This window comes from Pleurodeles waltl, chromosome 8 (assembly GCF_031143425.1).
Source record: "Pleurodeles waltl isolate 20211129_DDA chromosome 8, aPleWal1.hap1.20221129, whole genome shotgun sequence".
Taxonomy (NCBI): Eukaryota; Metazoa; Chordata; class Amphibia; order Caudata; family Salamandridae; genus Pleurodeles; species Pleurodeles waltl.
In genome coordinates, this window is record NC_090447.1 from 122,506,551 (window position 1) to 122,523,040 (window position 16,490).

Genomic DNA, 16,490 nt, shown 5'->3' on the forward strand with positions numbered 1-16,490 from the left:
AAGGCGATAAAAGAACGTAAAAGTAAGATAGAAGTAAGCGTTAACTCAGTGATGCTGAAAACTTGTCCTTTGGCTGCGATATTACCCCAAATGAAAATGAAGTGGATATAGGTACAAGGAATAATACAATGACAGAGAATGTGGACTCTAATAGAAGAGGCACAGAATGCTGTTACCCCGCACAGAGGGAACCATCTGAACTCAAAGCACATATTACTAACCAAGCGAGGCAATTAATTGTAAACCATAAATGGCAGAGTGTGAATAGAGATAGACCTGTGAAAGAGGTTTTACGACTACCCCAGATTCAGCTCCATATACTATCATTTTAAAAAACGTTCCCAAATTGGGATCAAATATCGTTGAAACCTGGCCAGAATTACGTAATAAAGTAGTACATTGGATGTTGATGAATATATGTACTCCAGATATACTATTTAGTGAAAGTTTATATGCAAGGCGAGTCCAGTGGGTGGGATACTTGGATGAAGAAGAGGGAGATTGTATAGTGGTTAATTTCCGTGATCCTCTCTTTGTGAGTAAATTATTACTAGATTTAGAAAAAAGACATTGAACTTGCAAAAGTATGAGAAGGGAGATTATGGCTGTTCCTCTAGGATACTTTTATAGAACGCTGAATATTCTAGGTGCAAGATACACAGGGGATACAAGGAAAGTACCTAGTAAACTGGATAGGCATGATAACTTACAGTGTTTCAGTCGATTTACCACCTTGAGTAACATGAAGGATCTGGATTGACAGCAGGAGGATATGAATAGGGGACTCAATTATTCTTATGTTGTGGAACATAGCTGGGGTGAGATCTAAACTGGCTGATAAGGAATGGCAGACTGTAATACATTTGTCATATATTATCTGTCTACAAGAGACATGGCATACTGGATCATTCCATATTGAAGGATATTCCGCATTTATTACACCAGCTACCACCTCACCTAGTGGGAGAGCCAAGGGAGGGTTAGCAATATTGATTTCATTTATATTGGCGGAATCCTTCCTTGACTCCCCTTATTATCAGTTTCTATACTTCCGGATAAACGGCATCATAGGAATTGTAATAATTAATTATTACAATAATAAATTTGATGATACCAAAAAAGTAGTGGCATCGACCCTACAGGATGATCTACAGCTATTTTTAAATGATATAACATCAACATATATATTAGTATGGGCTAGAGATTTTAACATCGGGACGTACCAGACTACTATAGAAAACATATGTGGATTTATTGATGATGGGGGAAACGCCCAATCTCATTTTTTACTTAATAATTAGGGAATTGTATTGAATGAAATGATATCTAGATACGACCTAGAACTGGTGGAACAAGAGGGGGCCAAGGGAGTGAAGCATCCAAAGTTTATAGGAAGAGGACAGTTTTCAACTATTGATCACATACTAATTTCTAGGAACAATGTAGCTATGATTGAGATTAAGCCAACTATATATAGTGACCATCATCCTTTGCTTCTTACTATGAGATTAGCCAAACCCTATAACATAGGAGAACGATTAGCAAGGAATATAGGAATAAAAAGGGAAAATGGAATTGCCATAAAATGGACTGGGATAAATGAAACAGACTTGATGACAAAAATTGTGACCCAATATAGACAAGAAATCTTAACATCTACAGAATTTAATCAAAGCCCACTTGAGATTTTAGTGTCTTTTAACCAACTCAGTAATGCCATTTCAGAGAGCCTAAAAGCAACATCTGGGAATGAAAAGAGAGTAAAATTTGTAAAGTTTGATCATAATTGCTCATTAGCAAGCCAGGAACTTAAGCGAGCCCTGCAGGCCCAACCAAGAAACAGGGAAGAAGTAATCAATAAACGCTCCAGCTATAAACATGCATTGGAGACCAGGAAGGCACAATTGAGAGTTATGGCATGGGATATCCTTGAGCAAGCAGTGACATTGAGAGATGGCACCTTATTTTGGAAAACCATTAATCAACAAATTCCTAAAAATAGAGATGCACTTGAGATTACTGTACATGTTTCATCAGCGGATTGGCTCTCCCATTTTGGCATAATATTCAATCCAGATTACATGAGTATGCATTCCTTGAATACTGGGATAATTGAGATTAAGCCTCCCTTTTTTAAAGCGATCAGTCTAGAGGAAGCGAGATCTGCCATGGGAAGATGTTCAAAAGGGAAGGCACCGGGCCCTGATGGGGTGCCAGTAGATGCTTACTTGACATATCTGGATCTATGGTGCTCTATTTTGACCCAGGTTTTCCTGAGTGTGACAAGGGGATATATTTTAACATCATGGACTGAAAGTATAATTGTTCCCATCTTCAAAAAAATAGAAAATAAGGAAATAGAGGTGACCCCAAATGCTACGGACCTATTCCCCTTTTAGACTCTTCAGTCAAACTACTAAGGAGAGTACTCCTAGAAAGATTAGAGTCTTGGGGAACCGATAATCATATACTTACGGAGGCCCAATTGAGATTTAGACCTAAGGTTGGTACCATGGAACAGTGTATAAATCTTAACTTAATAATAAGTAAATACACAATAGCAAAAAAATGTCATATGTTTCTCTGCTTTTCAGATCATAGCAGTGCTTTTGATTTAGTGAACCATGCAAAGTTGTGGAAAGTTTTAATTGATCTGGGTGCACCCCTAGATATAATTAGTTTTTTGGCACAATTGTACAACAATCTAGCAGCGCGAGTGAGATATGGAAGAAATGGTGAATGTACCCCAGGTTTTAGGATTGGGAGAGGTATATGCCAAGGCTGCGTTTTAGCTCCCCTTCTATTTTCCCTCTATATCAATGGGGTAGATGCCTACTTAAAAAACATGGCAGACGATACACCCAAAGTAGGGGAATGTCCTGTTCCAGTCCTCTTATATGCCGACTATGCGGTACTGCTGTCATAAACCGCAAATGGGCTGCAGCGGCTGATTGAGGGTTTTTGTAGAATTTATGGAGGGTAGAGATATTTATCTGAATCTGAACAAAACAGTTGTAATGATTTGTGGCCAGGGAAATGCCAGAAAGAAAACGTATTGTATTAATGGCCATAAATGCGAAATGGTAAATAGATTTACATATCTGGGTGTGCAGTATTCTAATAAGGGCCACTGGAAACAACACCTAGAAATAACTAAGATGAAGTACATCAGGGCAACAGAGGCTGTTTTTAGATTCTAAAAAATAAATTAGTAACAACCCCCTTAGGGAAATGCTACAAATTTATAAAAGTAAGACAATCAATAGCATTACGTATGGTTCTGCCCTTTGGGGCCTAATGCCCGAGATACAGTCATTCCAAGCATTAGAGAATAAATTCCTCTGTAGACTACTAGCAGTCCCAAACTCTACATCTACTTATATGGTACATAGGGAATTGGATTGCCCCTATGTGGAAGATTTAATATATACCAGTGCCTTACTGGCTTGGCATGGCATTTGGTCTAAAGAAGGGATTCGATTTACTAAAAAGATCATAAAAGACTGCCTTACATTTGAACATTGGGATACAATCCCATGGTTTGTGCATTTAAAAGATCTGTTGAAAAGCATAAACCTAGATTCACACTTAAACAATCCGGGTATTATTCTTCAATTTAGTAAAAAAAGAATTGAAAAACCAATTAATGGAATGGAGGGACAGTGATAGAGTAAATAGAGAATGTAGGAAATCGACAGTAGCACTTACATGACTGAAGCTAATGATACAATGCAAAACTATTTATTGACAGTTGTAAGTATCCAGGACAGATAGGACATTGCACTTTCTAGTAGCTTTCCCAAAGATGAGGATATAGAGTAAAAGTCTACTGAAGTGTCCCTGTGTGGGACGATTTGTACAATCTACGATGCACTTTATTATATCTTGTAGCTTGTATGATTGAAATTAGGAAATATTTCTTAAAACCTTTATTTGTTACTAATAAATTATTTTATTGTAGAGAAGCTTTTAACTATTTTTGTAAATTGGACACTAAAAAGAAATGTGATGCAGTGATAAAATGTACCTTATATGCTATAGAACAGAGGAAAAAGTTGATGCATCCAGAAACCCTCTGTTATGAGAATGAATAATGGCACAATAATTAGCTGTAAAGAAGGATTTCATTTATTCATTTTCAATGTTTTGAAGTATTTTATTGTATATTATCTTTTTAAAGGGACTGTATATCTTTTATGGAGTAATATCCGAATAAAGATTGATTTGATTTGATGCGATTTGAATGTGCGTCTCTATAGCCAAAACACTGTGATTGAAATACTCCATGCTGTGTGTGCATACAAACGCACACCTTAACCCCTAAGTCGCTGCCACAGAACAATGCCAAAATTTTTACTGTGATACATTAGCACCCGAGGTGAATGTGTGAGGTGATCAGCATGTGGTAATCTGCAAAGTGCACCTCACTCGTAATAATCTATAATGCATCACCCACTGCGCTAGCTAATCTTACAGTGCCGTACTCAATCCACTCACCATGTCTGTGATGTAGGTACTACCCAGTTAACCAATGTTGTGGTTTATTTTAGATGTGCCGTTCAGTGTAGCCGCATTATGCGGCCCTCTCTTTGAATCGTGCCTGTGACCCCCCTCCTTATGAATCACTTATCTTAACTATATAGTTAAAAAAGGCCACCATCTTGAAAAGGTGAATCTAAGAAGTGTGAGTGTTGCAATATACTCTAGACCCACTCTTATCCACAGTGCAGCTATTTCCCTATTTTCCAAGGTAGTATGAGAAGTGAGACGGAAGGAGTATATAAATATGTGTGTAAACTTATGGAGGGTCACCAAAAACGTCCTCTTGTTCATGCTCCACCCTTTAGTGCCACCATGTGCAAAAGAAATGCCGCTCTAACTCTCGAATACAACGCAACCTATCTGCATGCGCTGACTTGAGAGTGTTAAGACAGCTCACACTGAAACATATATGTCCAAAAGAGCCAAAACTAGGTCAGAGCATTATCTTTCCTGTTACTTGCTTTAAAGTGGCAGACACCGATGACTTATTTTAATAACCTTAATTAGTTATGGTGAAGGTAAATGCTTTGTTTGGTTGTTTGTTTGTGATGTTTAGTAGAATACTCATCATGTTCTCTTTGGTGCACTCTGAGCAAATGATTTGTTTCAAACCTGGGATTTTTGTAGTAGACTCTGAAGTTGCATGTCATTCCTGTCACACTCTAAAAGAGCAAGTTGTGTGTGTGTGTGTGAAGTGCACTATTACCCACTATGGCATCCTGGCACCTGTGGTTATTCAGGGAAGTAAAGCGTTCTGAACAGGGTTGTTGCCTTCTTTGTGTCGTGCCAACTTCCTAGTCAGACACAGATACAATTAATAATATCTTGATCTCTCTCATATTTAACTCGTTGTTCTTCTCACTATACTTGCAGGATATTCTCACAACTCACCCCTTCACAAAGATTTCCAACTGGAGCAGTGGGAACACCTACTTCCACATCACTATTGGTAACCTGGTGAGAGGAAGCAAACTATTGTGCGAAACGTCACTGGTAAGAGCTAGGAAAATCTAGGTTCACAGACTGATGCAGGGAAAAGAACCCCTTCAAAGTTCTTCCACTTGAATGCTAACCTCACACCCCAGAAAGTGGAGTACGTGACAGGAGGGTGCTTCAATCAAACAGAACTCATGTATTTTAAAGAGATTCACAGTCACCTGCCATACCTACGCGACAGAATTCGAAATATTTTTGTTCCCCATAGAAATTCCGGTTTTGAACGCTGATACATTGAGTTTGCTTGTATCATGATGTATTGCAGGGTTTATATTCCTCCTCTTTGAAAATAAGCCTTCATAATATGACCATATGTTAGTGTTTTCCTGAGTTTGCTGACCAAGGTTCACCACTTAGATGTGGTCCGGCTGAGCCAGCTCATACTGAAATCACAGGTCAAAAACCCCAGATTTTCTCTTGGTATTTTTCCACACAAATGGTTACTTTGTTGACCAAGTGGACATTACTTCAGAATATTAGGCCAGCTTGACAGCCAGCATGTGCTACATACAAAAAGTTGCGCTACGGTAGCCAAGGGCCTTGTAAATATGGGCCTTAGTGGCTGGGAAGATGATAGCACAATTCCAGGGGCCATGCCTCTCCTGGGATGCATTTACTCTGCATTTTTGTCCCCTGTTCTCAAGTTGGAGTGCAGTGTACTTCTCCCATTTGGGCCGGAGCTGTTCACCGCCATTGGTGATTGGCCTTCTAACTATGTCCAAATGTATGTAGCACATTAACCTGCTTGAGCAAAGGGCCTATTTCCAGTCCTGAAAAACGCTCCATACTGTATGAAAGGGCATGCAATCCATGACCGAAACAACAGTGCCCTAGCTTTGATTTACATAGGTTGGTGACAAGAATTCCTCTCACGGACCTTAGAATAAGGCAAGCAGCGCCGCCATGGCGGGTTCCCTGGGCCAGCGGGAAACCGGCGGGAAACCGCCGGCTCCCCTTTTCCGACCGCTGCTTTACCGCCGCGGTCAGAATCGCCCAGGAAGCACCGCCAGCCTGTTGGCGGTGCTTCCGCCGCACTCCGCCATGGCGGTCATGGACCGCCAAGGTCAGAATGACCCCCCATGTCTGTAGATATGTAACCTTCTCTCTCTTCTTAGCACCACGCAGCACAGAAACTCTCAGGGGCATATTTATACTCTGTTTGCGCCGGATTCGAGTCATTGCGTCAAACTTAACTCCATATTTATATTTTGGCTCTTACTCTCCTATTTTAATCTTGTGGCTGGGCGGCACCAACGGAGGTTGTTGATCGACCCCTGCCAAAAATAGAGGCGTCCAATAACCATTGTCCAACATTACCAGACAGGTTGACAGTAAAGCTGAAATGACAGGAAAATCCCATGATGAAGCATGCCGCACTGAAAAGGTGTTGGTTCTACCACCTGTCTGAGTGAGAAGATGCATCCCTCCCAACCCCTAATTCTACCTACGTTATTGTTAGCCGAGTCTGAAGACAGAAATGGACCATAGTTTGGAAGCCAAGTTAAAATGAGATTTTTTTAGATGCACACTCACCTGTAGACACAATGTGTACATCCTGACCTAATTCTGAAGTACAGTCTGTCTCACTAGCATAGCCACCAGTTATAGAGCTTCGAGCATTCCAATAAAACCAAACCAAATTAAATGGTTGAATATACTTCAATCATTCTGAACCACTGTCAGTTACTCTACTATGCAAATTGCATTTCATTATTGTAGCTTGTCTGGGCCATTATAAACAAGAACCAACCATATGCAAATCAGTCTTGCCTCTGATCCAATAACTGACATCATAGAGGCTGGTGGGGATGTTTCAAATAGGATATTTGTCTGGGACTTGAAGGGCGAGGAAGACTTGGGCTAGGGAGAAGCAGCCTTTCTCCAATGCAGAATATCTACTATTGATCTGAGGGTTTTTGATGCCAAGAAGGAATAAACTCCAGTTATATTTTTTAGATGATTTCATTTTAATATCTGCAGTCCAAACATGAGCAAAATGATGCTGCATTACTGGCTAATGTTGGGCAGGGCATATGGTGTGGAATAGAATTCTGTACTATTTGCATCCTCTCATCCCCTTGCATGCTACTAACTTGCTTACAGCCAAACAGTTTCTCACTCCAAAAGATTGTGGGAAATTGACTGTAAGGGACAAAGAGTTCATAGTGTGCCAATATGTCGGCTATCTGGCCTCCAGGGTTGCAGGAAGACTGAACAATATCAACCTGAGTGGACAACCAGATATATTATGGGTACAGGTTTACAAACAACTATGTTTTTGAAAGCTTTTATCACTCATTTCTTTGGTGGAAGGCAGATGTGAGAAAATTTGCCAACTTAGCACTCAAGATGGAAAAAAGGCATTCCATCTTTACTCAGTTGTGAAAACAATATGAAGAGATAGTGGTTTAATACTGAATTTTGTAACATTATCTTCTCCCATCACAACCTTTGAAGACTGTAAGGTTTAAGCTCTGTTTGACGAATAACGTAATTCAATTATTGTTTGGATCTCTTTACTCTCTTCCTAACTTCATAAAGTTCCCAAATCTCTTCTCTTTAGTTAATTCCTATGCTTTATCTGAAGGCATTATGGTCTATCTTTAAAACTGACATTTGGTGTGCCTGGTTGTGCAAACAGAGCAATGGTTGTTGCAACACAAATTGTTCAGTTTGGTACTGAATGTGGCAGTGGGTTTGTCCTTACTCATGAGAAGAGCTTTTTATTTACACAGGCCTTTTCCCTGTGCATAATGTTTTCTGCATGTGGATGTGACCCGTATACTATATAAAATGAACCTTATTTGTATTCTGTTCCTGGAAAGACAAAGATGTTCTATCCCCCAATTGCAGATGGATCTCATCTCATCTAGACCTTACCATTTATATTTCAGGGCTACAAGATGGATGACCTGCTGACCTCCTACATAAGTCAGATGTTGACAACAATGAGTAAACAGAGGAGTGCAAGAAGTAGCAAGTGAACTGACCAGAATAAGAACTACTGGCACTTGGCAGTGGATCTGATACGCCAGTCACGGTCGGTAGGCTATCCATGCAGCTGGGGAAAGACCTTCTCCCCACAGGTCTGGAAAACGAGCCGGTCTCCATCCAGCAGCTCATCCGACTCAGACATTGATGAGCCGGCTCTCACTTCTCCCTCCAGTGAAGACGATTACCTGTGACACTGGCTGTGAACCCTCACGTTGCATCACAAGGAAATGTTCTTGGCAAGTTGAGCTTTACAAACAGAAACAAGAAGTGTAATCAGCAAAAGAATTAGGCCAGCTGTTTTGGCCAAGTTCGTGTGGAACTACCTTGCTTTGTTCGGGAGGTTGAGGATTTTGGATGGTTAAAGAAGAATTGTGACATTCTGCAAGCATCAATGGGGTACTACAAGCAATGGTTTGTGGAAGCTGCCTCTATCAACTTGAACTGGAAGTTGAGAAGAGTTTACATATGGACACAACTGAACAATGATTGTACAAGCTGCTAAAAGTGTTTTAAAATCCATCATTTTTATTGCAAAAAGAAAACATAGGGTCACATTATGAAGAGATCATGAGAAACACATAACATCCCAGGAAAATATTTCGGATACTTACCGTAGGCGCAAAAATTCTCAACTTACGTGTTTATTTATTTAATTTAAAAGGCTGATTGGAGCCTTATCATGGAGTAATGATCCTTGAGTGTGTCCAGGAAGGAGAAGGACTGCACGAAATTCACTCGAAAGATGTCTTCTGCTCCTGTTTCTCCTGAATGCTGTGCTTCCTTGGTGTGATAGCATTAAAGTAAACATTTTGGATAAAAGGTTGCTTCAATTTACACACTGGTTCTCTGGCCCTGTTTCTGATTGTCATCTTCTGTCATCAGATGATGGTATCTGACACAAATTATTTCTGATTAAATACTATGAGTGAAAAATAATACATGTGTTTACACGTTTTGTCCTGCGAATCAACATCAAATACACACTAGTACAAAATACAGGATTGCATTCTGTTTGTAATACACTGCATTTAGGATTATCAACATGTACACTATTAAATATGTGCATTTCTAGAAACTAAAAGAAACATTTTGTACTTTGGCTGCTAAATATCATCGAGCTATCTGGGGTCTGTTTCCCTAGGTAGGTTATGATTTTGACGCAGAAAGGGAAAGTTATACATTACATTGAGTGAAGTTGAAGGGAGAGATTCTCAAACATTTTGCGCTAGGTCAATGTCACGAAAGTGACGCTAACTGGCACAAATTTTTTTTTTCCTATTTCACTTTCCAGTGCAAAACTTCTTTTGTGCTGGAAAGTAACACAAAGCAGCATGAAACGTTGCTTTGCATTACTTTGCGTCAAAGGTGCTTTACATGGGTGGTACATAGGCGATCCCATTTAACCATCCACGCATTTGGACGCTAAACCCTATCTAACATTAGTAGACATGGTTTAGAACCAAGATAATGCTGCTGAAAAGCCGCCGTTAGAAGGAGACATTGTTTGATTTCTCCTTTCTTGTCCGACTTTGTATGTGTGCTGCACTATACAGCACACTTACAAAGTAGGAAAAGGTTTTTCACTTGCCTAGCCGTAGTATTTTGTACAGGAAAGTTACCCTTCTTGTACAAAACCTACGGTTGTCTCAGACATGCACCCTAGCACAATGGTGCTAAGGTGTGTTCCTGGTGCACGGCGGCTGGAATCAGCACCGGCGCAGGGGGGAAGGGGGAGAGTATGGCGCTCTCCTGCTCTCTCCCTGTCACGCAACACAGCCCAGCATTTTTGGCTGTTGCGCTGCATTCTGTGACACCTTTGAGATTCTGGGCCATAATATTTTCAAAGTTGTCCTTCAGGTGATCCCCACCCCCTTCTATCTAAAATATCCTCTCCTTTGTCTCCTTCCTATAATTCAAATATTAGGCTCTAATTCAACCACTTAGCTGGAAATATACTACCCTCCCGAGGCCACAATTTTTGGGGGTAAGCAGCCCCCAAAGATATTGAGATATTGGTTACTGAATTTATACCCATTTTCCAGATAACCCCCTAACAGAACTGGCATTTTAAAAGCTGCTGTGCACAGCACGGGTGGCTCAAAAATTTATTGTGAACCATTGACTCGTACATGCATGGACGCATGAAACCCCAAAACCTGTACACCCCAGCAGCTCACCCAAGGATTGACAGATTCGAGGCAATGTAAGCATCAATTTCATGAGGCAATGTGTCCCTAAATTAAGGCACACATTGCTACACATCAAACATACAGACAAATAAGAAAAGGGCCCACTCAATAAATGAGTTCTAGATCAGGATGCATTTACAAGATTTATTACAAAAATTCAAAAGTTGCAGTTCAGAAATGTAGAGAAATCATAAATGCAAAAGTCAATGCCAAAAAGGCTCTCAGTAAACAAGGCATAGAGAATAAAGTAGAGACATAAAAATCATAAGTCCCAAATGAGCAGCATTGGAAAGTCTTTTCGATCCCCACAGCCCCCAAAATCGGGAGTTTGAGTTTATAAACTGTTTTTCTACATAGGAAAAAATATAAACTGTAAAATCAACATGGAGTGAGCAAAAGTGTTACACTCTCATCAAATCAGAGCACAATTTTATAGAACACCATATTGCCTTAGCACCTAAGCTCTATCCCACTACATGAATATTGACTCTGCCCACTCTATGCTGATGTCATCCGAAGATGGCAAAACAAAGTAGATACATGAACAACAGCAAACTATTATGAATGAATGGGGTAAAGTGAGCTAGTGGAAAGTTCTTCAGGTAAGATACAGTATTGTGACCATGCTGAAAAGTTTTCAAGAACAGCAAGGACACTGTCAAAGGAAAGAAACAAACATGCCACCGATTGATTGCATGCTGTAGAAAAAATGGTCAGTGAAATGCACCGGGGTAAGACATCCATTTTGAACAAGATGGTGGCTGGCCCTAAATTGAGGCCTGGTTAACATATGCTGGAAAAACACACTTCGACATGTCATTGCAAATTGTTTCAAAGTCATAGCATAATTGTTTCAAAGATAGCACAATATCAGTGATTATATGTAAAACCAAGAGTAAATCCACATTCAGCATGTTGTTAATAATGCACAAAAATATGAAAGGCACAAAAGCTCTGACAACCTCCCCCCCTAATTATGTTTTATAATCACTACAAACCAACATTAATATAACTGTTATAATAGAGTCTGCATCACTTTGCACTTCTTGCAATTTGATTATTCCATCAGTTTTAGCTAGTTATAAACACTAGTGGATGTCTTTGACATCTTCCATCTCATCTCATTTCCTCAACAGAAAGATCAACAGATGTGGCTGTGTAAGAATGGTGCGCACTTTCAATATGTCTGCCACAATGGATGGTTGAAGTTTATGCTGATTGAGTCATTATTCGTGAGGAAGAGTGCTCCAGTGGTACCACACCCAGCCACAAGGTGTGAGGGTCGTAACCTATGTAGGTCACAGTCCATTTAAGTAAAACAGAAAACCACGGCACATCTCAAGGTCACAGTAAAAGCCATTTATTCCTTGGTGATTGTAGCAAGAGAATTGGTGAAAGAAAACAGCTGACACGTGTTTCGTCACACTGGACTTTTTCAAGGCTGTAAACATATTCAAATATGATGTGTGAGTAACAAAAATTGTCTATGGATTGTTGGCAAAACAAATAGTGATGCCAGTCATAGAACAGAACAAATATTAATGGGTCTAAGAGAGAGACCACGTGCCAGAGATGCGTGATTGTGAAAAAACATAAGCTATACTAAAAACGAAGGGAGATATCTCCTTCTATTTCCCATATGTGTGGTAAGACACCTGAAAACAAACACCTATGCCGTGCGCTAGTCCAAGCAGTGATCGTCAGACAAGGAATGAGCAAGAATGTCCCAAAGAACAGTAAATAACATACGTCCAAAAAGAGGGTGTCATACATCAAGTGAGTGAGAAATGTTAATTGCTCTGTGAATGAAGGAAATCACCCATGTGGTATACAAGAAATCGACTCGTCTACATATAAAACCATGCACAAAGAAGAAAGAACAAGAAAGATAGAGAAACGAGCATACCTTTCGTAGATTAGAGGTATTGGTAATGTATATTATACTCCAGTGGTCATGAATATAGACCAGATATGTGTGTGGTATGCGTTAAAAGGGGGAGTCCGTAGACCATGATACGTCTGAGAAAAAAAAAGGAAAAGGAAATATTTTCTCTCTTTTTAGAGAAAAGGAACATCTACAAAACGATCGACGAGCCATGTAAGCAGCAATAAGCAGTGAGGCTAGGATTAAGTTGCATCTTGTGTATCGAAAGCTGATTAATGAATGCAGATAACTTTATAGTTGCGCAGATTTATGGTTATGTACTATATGGTGAATGCCAATATTCAGCTAACAAGTCATAACGAGTTGTGCCCATGTGTTAGTATTTCGCAGATATTGTAAGCTACATGGCCGGGTCTCAGTACCATTTGAATGGAAATTGGTCATAGATTACTAGTTGATCTACCGGTATTAACATAACTAGCACCGGTGAAGAAAGCCGTCAAGGCATATTAATATAGTGGTGGCGCGTCTTTCTGGGAGTTAACAGTGCGTCTAACGGAGAGTGAACGGTGCGCGACCCGAACGCATTATGCAGTTTATAAATAAACTAAATGTCCCAGGAGGAGCAGTGTTAGAATGGACAGTGACGCAAGCAATCGCTAGCGTCAGTCACAGTGCATGTATCTTTGTTAAGAATAAATCAGAAATGAAGAAAACTAAAAAGGTATGGGCAGAAGCCCCATTACCTGTTACCGGTCTCCCGTCACTCCTGTTTATGGATCGCGTCGCATCTGAAGCGAACGCCGACCCGTTGCTGGGATTTTAAATCCCGACCGCAACCGGAGATGGAGAGTACACAACAAAAATGGACTAAGAACCCTGAAATAGCGTGGTCCGCCATCTTGGGAGGAGTAGTAGGGGTTGTAACGAAAAGGGGCATGCAAGTAGAGAGGGGTAGGCCTTTAGAAATAGTAATGATCGTGGCATGCCAACAAGTGAAAAATGACCAGTGAGAGGAAAGGAAAGAGACATGCACCCCCGTGGCGATTTGTATGGTAGCATGTGATGCATCCCATTATTCGTTTTCATTGGAAACATGAAATAAATCGTCAGGATTTACAAACATTACATTTGCGTAACAGAAAAAACAGGTAGATTAACACAAACTTGATCAAATGATTCTTCCGACAAGATGTGATTTGTTACGAATCTGTAGATTGCGGCAAATTAATTTAGAAAAAGGGGAAGAAACATGCAGGAACATAATGCATATTAGAAAAGAAAGAAACTTTGTTCTTACAAATTCATTATATTAACCAACGGTTGATAGTCTAAAGAAATACATGCAGATCTTTATGAGAGTTTAACCCCTCCTCCACTGTGCGTAATCTGACAATCCATCTACTCTCAAGCTGTCTCAGGAGGAGAGTTCTATTACCCCCCCTCGGACATTTGCCCAAAGTGGCAATGCCATGGATTTTTATGTCTGGTTTTTCGTGTAAAGGGTGTGCCTGGTTGTAATGGACTGCAAAAGGGTAGTCACTGCTGTTGTTTTTGATCGCCCGGATGTGTTCTTGCAGTCTTTCTCTCAGTGGTCTGATTGTGCTGCCAATGTAGATTTTAAACAACAACTGGCACATTTTGTTATCTGACAAAACCCTCAAACGAGGCCTCAGGAATAAGCCTGAGATGATTCACCGTAGGGGCCGCACTTTGAGAGATAAATTGTGTCACAGCTATTTACCAATGGTCACCAATGAGAGTTGGTTACCCGCACCACCGTCTGGTTTTTACAGGTGTGGTCATTGTAATATCTGCAGCTATGCCCTGGACAAGACGAAAAACTTTTGTTATAACTCTAAAACGACGTACACGATCAAACAATTTATGAACTGCAACACGAAGTTCACTGTCTATTGTATCATCTGCATACGCCATTCCAAAGCGCCATGCGGGCGCCTTATTTATAGAATAACGTTAGCCGGCGGAGCTGGCTGGTGTGCGTCAAAAAAAAAGACCCACACCAGGCAGCGCCGGCGTAGGGGAAAATGGAGCTTGGGCGTCAAAAAATGGGGCAAGTCAGTCTGACGCAAAAAATCTGCCTCAACCCGAGTTGCACCATTTTTTTTTACTCCCACCCTCCATTGACATGGAGGGTGGAGTCATGCCCCCTTGCCCAATGGCCATGCCCAGGGGACTTCTGCCCCCTGGGCATGGTCATTGGGCATAGTGGCATGTAGGGGGGCACAAATCAGGCCCCCCTATGCCACAATAAAAGTTTAAAAAAAATACTTACCTGAACTTACCTTAAATTCCCTGGGATGGGTCCCTCCATCCTTGGGCGTCCTCCTGGGGTGGGCAAGGGTGGCAGGGGGTGTCCCTGACCAGGCGTTAAGAAATGACGCAAAAGCGGCTGGACGTCATTTTTTTTTACCCGCCCACTCCTGTGCGCCATTTTTGCACGGGAGTTTAAATAAGGCGCACATGCCTTGGAGTCATTTTTTAGACGGGAACGCCTACCTTGCATATCATTAACGCAAGGTAGGTGTTCACGCTAAAAAATGACGCAAACTCCAAAATCTTTGGCGCTAGACGGGTCTAACGCCAAAGTATAAATATGGAGTTAGCTTTGCGTCGGATTTGCGTAAAAAAAAAACGACGCAATTCCGGCGCAAACAGAGTATAAATATGCCCCTAGGTGGTTTTGCTTTATCACTGCACACATTGCTGTTAGCTCAGAATTATTCTGTGTTGAGGTTTCAGCAATATTAGAAGCAAGCCGGTCCACAAGATAAGGCAGTCAAAACTTCTATATTCAGCACATGATAGCCATAAATGACACATGAATAAATGAACAGCAAAGGGTTAGAAAGACTGATAAATAATACATCTAAAAATACAAAGAATAAGATTCTTCCAAATGGCAGCAACCACCCAACCTGAAAGGCACCCATGCCAGTAAGCCAATAAAATGAACAAACGGGCTCCCAATGCCTTACAAAAGGGATAGTACATCCTCTTACCCTCCATGGATCTTCTCAACCATACAGCAGCTTTTAAAAAGGCACAGACCCCTTGGCACACGTCATATGCATTTAACAGAAGGAGGTAAAACAGTGCACCTTCACTCTTCCTAAAACCTAAATGTTTTAAAGTTGGTTTCAGAAGGCAAACAGTCTTAACAATGCCATTTTTACATTGCAGTGCCTTTACCACGCATTTATTACCACACTAGTTTTTACCACGTATAGGCCTTTACCATGCATGGCTTTACCATGCATTTAAGGTAAGTATGGTGGTTTGGGGGTTCTCCCCCAAAAAAGATCAAAATTAAATATATGTATCTATATATGTATATACATATATATATACATATCTATATATTTACTTACCTTACTAATACTTACTTTAGTTAGACTAATAATGCGTGGTAATGGCAATTGAGGTAAAAGCATTAGTGTGCTAAAAAATGCTGGATAAAAAATGTGTTTTAAAGGCATGCAATGTTTTTACTTGCGTTATTCCATCATACAACTGTTTCAAAAAAGCTTTAAAATAAAGTCTAAAAAATATAAAATGTATTATTGTTTGCTCAGCGTGATCATCGCAGGGCCAGACTATTCCTGACACCGCCGCCTGAGCGAATTTAGAAGCCTCTCCACAGTACCAGCCCTACAATAGAAAAGATGAGGTCTTTCCCTTTGTGACAAAGGAACGGTGAACTACAAAACATTGTATTTAAATTCATGGAAATCAAAATACAATTTTACTGCTTTTGTTCAATTTGCCTTCAGGTATCTGGACGTCATAGTGGTCTAACAGCAATAGTTTGGTCTTTTACTTCTCAGAGTTCTTGATTCTTTCTGGGGGATCAAACAGAATTG

The 16,490-nt window shown here is 40.4% G+C and overlaps 1 protein-coding gene across 1 annotated transcript in view; it reads left to right on the top strand.

Moving 5' to 3' along the window:
* Window positions 1-9,468, top strand: part of MYO7A (myosin VIIA) — a 434,990-nt gene extending 425,522 nt beyond the window's left edge. The window contains exons 48-49 of the mRNA XM_069203910.1: window positions 5,416-5,535; window positions 8,433-9,468. Coding sequence (XP_069060011.1) covers window positions 5,416-5,535; window positions 8,433-8,522 — 210 coding nt within the window. The 3' untranslated portion in view covers window positions 8,523-9,468. The remainder of the gene's footprint in view (window positions 1-5,415; window positions 5,536-8,432) is intronic.
* Window positions 9,469-16,490: the final 7,022 nt, after the last annotated feature.